Genomic DNA, 7535 nt, shown 5'->3' with positions numbered 1-7535 from the left:
ATAGGAGTCTCCCTTGTATAACATTTTTATTATATAAAGAGATATAATCCTGATCATATCTAGTGAGGTGATTCAAGCATGTCTTGCTACCTTTTTTAAAACACTTTAGATTATGTGGTTGGGTAAGTTAATCTTAGCTTTCTAGATTTCTTACTCTCTCTCTCTATATATATATATTCACACACATGGATGAACGTAACCAAATCTTAACTAACATGTTACCAAACATTCCAATAACAAACAAGATATGTGTATATATTTATGTATATGTTATATATTTTATAAATATATATGCATATATAAACAAAATTCACAACGATTCAAGTTAGTTCACTTAATAAATGGTCTATTTAGATCCCTAAAAAATATAGTATCTATGTGCAATAGCACTACAATAAGTCTTGTACAAAACTATACGTCATTACACAAATGTTTTCAAATTGTTATCGAAAGTTTTGTTATTGAATCATATGGTAAAAACGATTCAATTCGAATACAAATGCAAATGCAAACAAACAAAGCCAACCGGTGCCGCTCTTGTATGTGAAAAACCAGAACCCCACTCACCTGAGGTGTAACCTCGTCACCCTTTCATGCCATGCAAGCTGCAACTTGTCTCCATATTCCCTGACATCACCACACTATGTGTCCACCCCTTAGGCACCCTTCACCACCTTATATACCACCCAACACCACTCTCACTCCATGCAGCAAACCAGCCCAACATGGCTAAACTCTTTGTTTCTTTAAGCTTCCTCTTACTCATCCATGCCAGCTGCCTTGCTTACCAACCATCTTTCCAACAGCAAAACCAGTGCCAGATTCAACGACTCAATGCCCTTGAACCCATTGAACGAGTTCAATCCGAGGCCGGTTTCACCGAGTTCTTTAACTCCAATGAACAGGAGTTCCAGTGTGCCGGTGTAGAGGTTATTCGCCACCAGATTCAACCGCAAGGACTTCTCTTGCCGTCCTACACCAACACCCCTATCCTCTTCTATGTCGAACAAGGTACCTTACACTGATTAAAACAAACGTACCTAATAATATCTTACTCTACCTTACATTGATTAAAACAAACGTACCTAATAATATCTTACTATACCTTATATTGATTAAAACAAAAGTACCTAATAATATCTTACTTATGAAATATAGTTTAAAAATCCAGTAATATTTATGACAAACCTTTCCAACTTTTCTTATAGAATAAAACTAAATACAAACACAATGATTTGAAATCTTAAAAAATAAAAAAATAAATAAAATAAAGAGTCTGTTTCTAATGACACCCAACTTTTTTTATATTCTAAAACTAAATAAATACAAACACAATCATTTGAAACCTTTAAAAATAAAAATATATAAAATTAAAAGGCTGCTCCAAACGAGACCCAACTTTTTTTATAGTATGCAAATATATACAAACACAATGATTTGAAATCTTAAAAATAAAAAATAAATAAAATAAAGGACTCTTTTCTATATATTCAACCTCACAAAATAAACGAAATCAACCTTTTTTTGAACGGCAAGAAACTACGTGTTAATCACCGTGACATCGGGTGTTGTGATCAATGTCGACTACTCGACTGCGCCACTAGCCCCTTGGCTCTCCCAGATGCGCGGAAATTCGACCTTCATCCGTCCGAAGGCATAACAGTGAAATAATTGGTAAAACTTCGCCTCTCATCCAAGATGAACCGACGTCACCCGTATTCTGTATATTCAACTCGATGAAATAAACAACTTACATAGACCTATATTAAATAATATAAACCAATTAAAGTACCTAATTAAATTGGTTACCATAACATAACCACAAATATGAAACTTATGATGAAAGAAAGCCTGATTTTGAGTTTTATATTTATTGGTTGGGATACATAGGAAGTGGTATTCAGGGGGTGATGTTGCCTGGTTGTCCGGAGACATATGAAGTATCGACCGAACAATTCGAAGGACGTAAAGGCGGAGGCGCGTTTACAGATCGCCACCAGAAGATCCACCAGTTCCGACAAGGAGATGTGGTGGCCATACCTACTGGAGCTGCACATTGGCTTTACAACAATGGACAAGATGAGCTTGTTATTATTGCCTTACTTGACAGCACAAACTATGCTAACCAGCTTGATCCAAACCACAGAGTAAGTAAACAATTGCCTCCTTTTATGTAGTTGTTTCAGGGTTTCATGTTTTAGTTTACCTTTTTGTTTATGTTTTTAATAATTTGGTAATTGAAAAGCATACTAAAAATTAATTCATAAGAGCATTTGTAACGCTGAGGTTCAGATACCAACAGAGGTCACCAGGTAGTGTTCGTTTCATGGATTTTATTGGAATTAGTATTCGTGCAGAAATTGAAAGTTGATTTGTAATTTAGGTGTGTTTGTTTCGCGGACAGAATAGAATTTGGATAGAATTGGAATGTAGATTCCCTTTACTTATGTTTTTAACCAATTCCAATTCATTTTTTTTTGAAACCTACAAAATAGGGAGTCAACTCAACATTTCAATTCCATTAAGATTCTATTCCGTGAAGTCGAACGCTAAGTGTTCAAATTAAAACCAATAAATATTTTGTAAACTACAAGAATCGCATATGACTTTGTAGCTATTTCATTAAATGCGGTACACCCCATGGATGTAGCATATTGGGGGCGGGCGGGGGCGACCAACCCCCGAACTTTTCGCTCAGTAGTGGAGAGTACGTAGTTTTCGTATTGAAATTTTTGGGTATACACGTTTTTGACCCCTCGCTTTTATAAATTTTTTTGAGTATATATTTTTCGACCCCGATTAAAAATGGGTACACCTAACTATGTAACCGCTCATATTTTTCTCTCGCACTACCTCTCATTATATTTTTGCATAATGCAATATATGCGGTTTTTGTGTTTCTTAACATTATTGGTTCTGAAGAAAATGCATCTTTATATATATATTGTTTAAAAGCATGTGATATTTTTACAGAAAATGAGTGTTTATGTTTTTTAAAGATAAGTAAAAATATGATGTGGCAGCTACATGCTTGTCAACATCTGAAATTGCCATAATTGAAGATTAAAAAAAACAAATGGCATTTTTAACACACTTGCTTCTAAGCCCAAAAATCATGATTAACCGTAATTCTCATAATATAACAGAAGACAAACAATATTACTATTCAAAAATCATCACAATCGTTGATCATTGGAAATGTTTCTTGATGCAGAGATTTTTCCTAGCCGGAAACTCACAAGGAGAGCAGCAGCAACAACAACAACAACAACAGTTTCAACCAAGATCATGGCAAAGGCGACAACAAGGCGAATCACAACAAGAGGGATGGGATAACATTCTCAGAGGGTTCACAACCGAAACTCTCGCAGAGGCGTTTAATGTAGATCACGAGACCGCAGAGTTACTCCGTGGTGAGAATGACCAAAGGGGACACATTATCTTTGTACAAAATGGTCTTCAAGTTATCCAGCCACCTATGCGACGTGAAGAACAAGAATACCGTCGTGGTCCTCGAGCCAACGGTGTAGAAGAAACCATTTGCTCGATGAAACTCCAGATGAACATCGACGATCCCTCGAACGCTGACCTTTACAACCCGCAAGCCGGCCGTTGCACTCATCTCAACAGCTTCAAGTTCCCCATTCTTCAGTTTTTGCAACTCAGCGCCGAACGAGGTGTCCTCCATAGGGTAAGAAACCGGAACAATACAGTTCCACTCGATTAAGTGGAACTTGAATTAAAAAAAAAACTCTCGATTTTATGGTATAATTTTTTAAGATAATAAACCAAATAAAAGTTATTTGAATTTATAAATTGGTAAATCTGGTATTAAATAAAAAAATTACTTAATAATTTTTAATCCAGTATTAAGTTATTAACCACTAAATTAAATTGATCAAAGGTACGCATCTAAATTCTTATTTTTTAAGATAAGTAAGCAATATAAAAGTTATTTGAAATAAAAAACTAGTAAAATTAGTATTTATTAGAAAATAATTATTTTACCTAATGATTTTCAACTCAGTCTTGACCACTAAATTACTTATTTTTCTTAAGTAATTTTACATCATGGTTTAGTCACCACAAGTCTGGATAATAAATATTGGCCCAAAACATACAAGCTATTTTTTTATTTAAAAAAACACACACTTTATTTATTAATAACATTTAGATCATATTTAATCATTAAATTAGTTTAATCAAAGCTACACAATGTTTCCTACAACTTTATAGACAAATAGGACTTTATGTTTGATTAATTGATCATATCATTTACTTATGTGAAGAAGGTTTTTTTTTTTTTTTTTTTTTTTTTTTTTTTTTTTTTTTTTGCAGTATGGTATAGTGTCACCACACTGGATAATGAATGCCCACAACATAATCTACGTGACAGAAGGGAACATGAGGATTCAAATAGTTAACGACCTGGGTCAAGAGGTGTTCAACGACGAGGTCCAAGAGCAACAGCTGGTGGTGGTGCCACAGAATTTCGCGGTGGTGAAACAAGCCGGCGAGCAAGGATGTAGGTGGATTTCCTTCAGGACCAACGACAACGCGATGATCAACACCTTGGCCGGAAGGACCTCTGTCATGAGAGCATTGCCTGTTGATGTCCTAGCGAATGCATACCAGTTGTCTAGGGAAGATGCACAAAAAGTCAAGTACAATAGGCAGGAGTCTGTGTTGTTCACGCCTGGCGGTAGTTACACCCGTGGTCGTGGTGGGATGTAGGAGGCTTAAGGTCGTAGTTGGGTGATCGAGAGTTTGTTAAGAAACAAGAATAAAAGGTGTTGTAGTTTGTTGGAGAGTAACAAGCTGTATGTAAAAGAAGGGCGAGCTTGTGTAGTTATTATGGTTTTCGAATAATAATAATAAAAGAACCTACGACCCTTCGTTGTATGTTAACAATTTTGTGGTGATATTGCAATATTAACTACTTGCTATATGGTCTTTTTAGCTATTGACGAGGTATGACCCGCATCGTTCAACCTGACCCGGTCATTACTTATTATTTTAATATAAATAGATAATTATAAATGATTATTCTAGAACTTTCCATCTTCGCATGGAAGTTACACAACCAAATCTCCAACTTTTCGGGAAGATCTTGTAAATCCCTAGCTTATCGGAATATATCCTAAGTTAGAGGAAACCCTAATGGAAAAACTATAAATAAAGGTAAACGTATAAGGTATGATCATCTTGCTCTCATATAACTTTCTCCTCTCAATCTTTACTCCCACAAACCGAGACTTATTCTCACGCCGGAGGGTGGTTACAGGAATAACCCCATTCCTGTAACGAGTCCTAACGGTGTTTCTGTTTTGCAGCTAACTGTTCGGGTCACTGATCATTGAAGTCCTAGCCCGTGATCACCGTGTAGGTCAGTGTTTCTTCATTGGCGCCATCCGTGGGACCTATTCGGTAACAGTCAGATAGAACCCCATGGCAAGTGATCAGAATGTAGCAGATCAAACGATGACAAGCAACAACCTGACGTCGGGGACGAGCCTCGTTGCCACCACGCAGTCTCCCCCGGCCATTACTAGGTCACTGGGCCCAGAGTTCGAGGCGGAAGGACCGCCGCCAGGTTTTGGCAGCATCACCACTGTCTCTTCTCAGACTGTGGTGACGAATCCGTTTCTTTACATGCCCTCACAGTTGCAATCGAGGGAGTTAGGGGGAACTAGCGGTAACATGTTCACCCCAGCGACAACCACTGGTGCACAGTCTTCACGCCTTTCCTCCATCCCTGTTATTACATCGGCAAACCCTAGCACTATCATGCCACAAACCAGCATGCCTCAATACTATCAACCTCTGGTTACCAGCTCGATGCCACCGCTGTACTCTGCGGCGCTTACAGCGGCATTGTCAACACTGCCTCACCAGCCGGTTATCATACCGGCTGGAATTATGAACGCTCCCTTCACACCAGGAAACCAAGTATACTTTCCCGAGTATTGTTACGCACCCCCGTATGGGTATTTACCCTCATACGGGGGCTCAGCGTACCCAGCTCAAGGAACCGCGCAGGGTAGCACTCAATCGCCATACGCGGCTTACATGCCGCCTTGGTGGACTTTCCCAACGTCACAACCAGTTTACACTCAGACTCCGCCTACGGCGGAACCTGTTTATGACAGAGGAAACACGGTCAGGCCCCGGGTATCTCCAATAGGAAACTCCAATCCCATGACAGGCATTGCCCCGGGTATAGATGCTCCACCGGTACAACCTATAAACGTGGAGGAAGACGAACTCACCAGACCGTACAAGCCGATAGACGCGACTTTCCGGTCTAAATTCACCCGAAGAATCGCCGAGGCCCCTATCAAGGAGAAACCCAAGATGCCCCAAACGGTTGGCAAATATGATGGCCTCGCCGACCCGGATGACCATCTCAAATTATTCAAAAGTGCCGGCGAGGTAGCCTGTTGGTCCATGCCTTTATGGTGCAAAATGTTCGTGCAAACGCTAGTAGGCGCGGCCCGAGTCTGGTGGGATAGTCTGCCTACGGGCGAAATAGACAGCTTTGAAGATTTAGAGTCCAAATTTATCTTACAGTTCAGCCAGCAGCGCAGACACACGAAAGATAGAAACATGCTCCTCCACATCCGTCGGCGAGACAATGAGACGGTGGAAAACTTTATCATCAGGTTTAACAAGGAAAGCCTGGCGATCCCAGGCGTGACCAATGATTTAGCATGTGGAGCTTTCCTTCAGGGTGTAAACGATGATGAGTTACTGAGGACGCTTCATGGAAGGGATGGCGTGCCCCCAACAATCGATGAGATACTTCGAATAGCCAAAGTGTATGTCATTCAAGAGAAGGCAGTGGCAGCTAGTCACGCAGCCAATAGGAAAAAAGAAGCCCTAAAAAACCAGGAGGAGAGGGAGCACCGGGGGTCTAGAGGTAAAAGCAGGGGAGACCGATACTAGATGAATGATAAAGACGCGCGGTACGATAGACACCGAAACTCCTATTCAAGAAGTGAGCCGTCGAAACCTCGATCCGAATACCCCAACCTGAGCAAGACACCGGCAGAAATCTTAGCCTCGGAAAACCTCAAGTTCAATCCACCAAAACTGCTGAAAGATAATCCCAACAAAGATACTGTAAGTACTGTGAATACCACAAAGGGAGCGGTCATGACACCAATGACTGTTTTCAGCTTAAAAAACAGATCGAATATTTTGTAAAGGCGGGCAAATTGGCACACTTAGTAAGAGATATCAAGCAAGGTCCACCTGTCGTCAAGGAAGAAAACGATAAGGCGGCAGGCAAGAGGCCGCGTGAATTGAATATGGTACACGTGGATATGGGAAGAGGGGCAAAACGGAGTTTCTCCACGCTTGAACCCTGGATGCTAGCAACAATGACTGTAGAACCTCGTATGGAGGACTTACACCTTACAACAGATGCCCTAATCATATCCGCTGCAGTGGGAGACTACCGCATGAAGCGAATCCTGGTTGACACCGGGAGCTCAGAAGACATTATCTATGAGCATTGTTTCAACAGAATGCAA

The 7535-nt window shown here is 39.9% G+C and overlaps 1 protein-coding gene across 1 annotated transcript; it reads left to right on the top strand.

Annotated features, from left to right (window-relative positions):
* The first annotated feature begins 710 nt into the window (after window positions 1–710).
* Window positions 711–4908, top strand: LOC110878269 (11S globulin seed storage protein G3-like). The gene is made up of 4 exons (XM_022126547.2): window positions 711–1011; window positions 1891–2147; window positions 3215–3691; window positions 4339–4908. Exons 1-4 carry the CDS (start codon window positions 726–728, stop codon window positions 4732–4734), a joined length of 1416 nt encoding a protein of 471 aa, XP_021982239.1. The 5' UTR covers window positions 711–725; the 3' UTR covers window positions 4735–4908.
* Window positions 4909–7535: the final 2627 nt, after the last annotated feature.

The sequence above is a fragment of the Helianthus annuus genome, chromosome 1 (genome assembly GCF_002127325.2).
Source record: "Helianthus annuus cultivar XRQ/B chromosome 1, HanXRQr2.0-SUNRISE, whole genome shotgun sequence".
In the NCBI taxonomy this organism is placed as follows: Eukaryota; Viridiplantae; Streptophyta; class Magnoliopsida; order Asterales; family Asteraceae; genus Helianthus; species Helianthus annuus.
The sequence above is the reverse complement of the archived record's forward strand: the minus strand, read 5'-3'. Positions and strand labels throughout refer to the sequence as shown.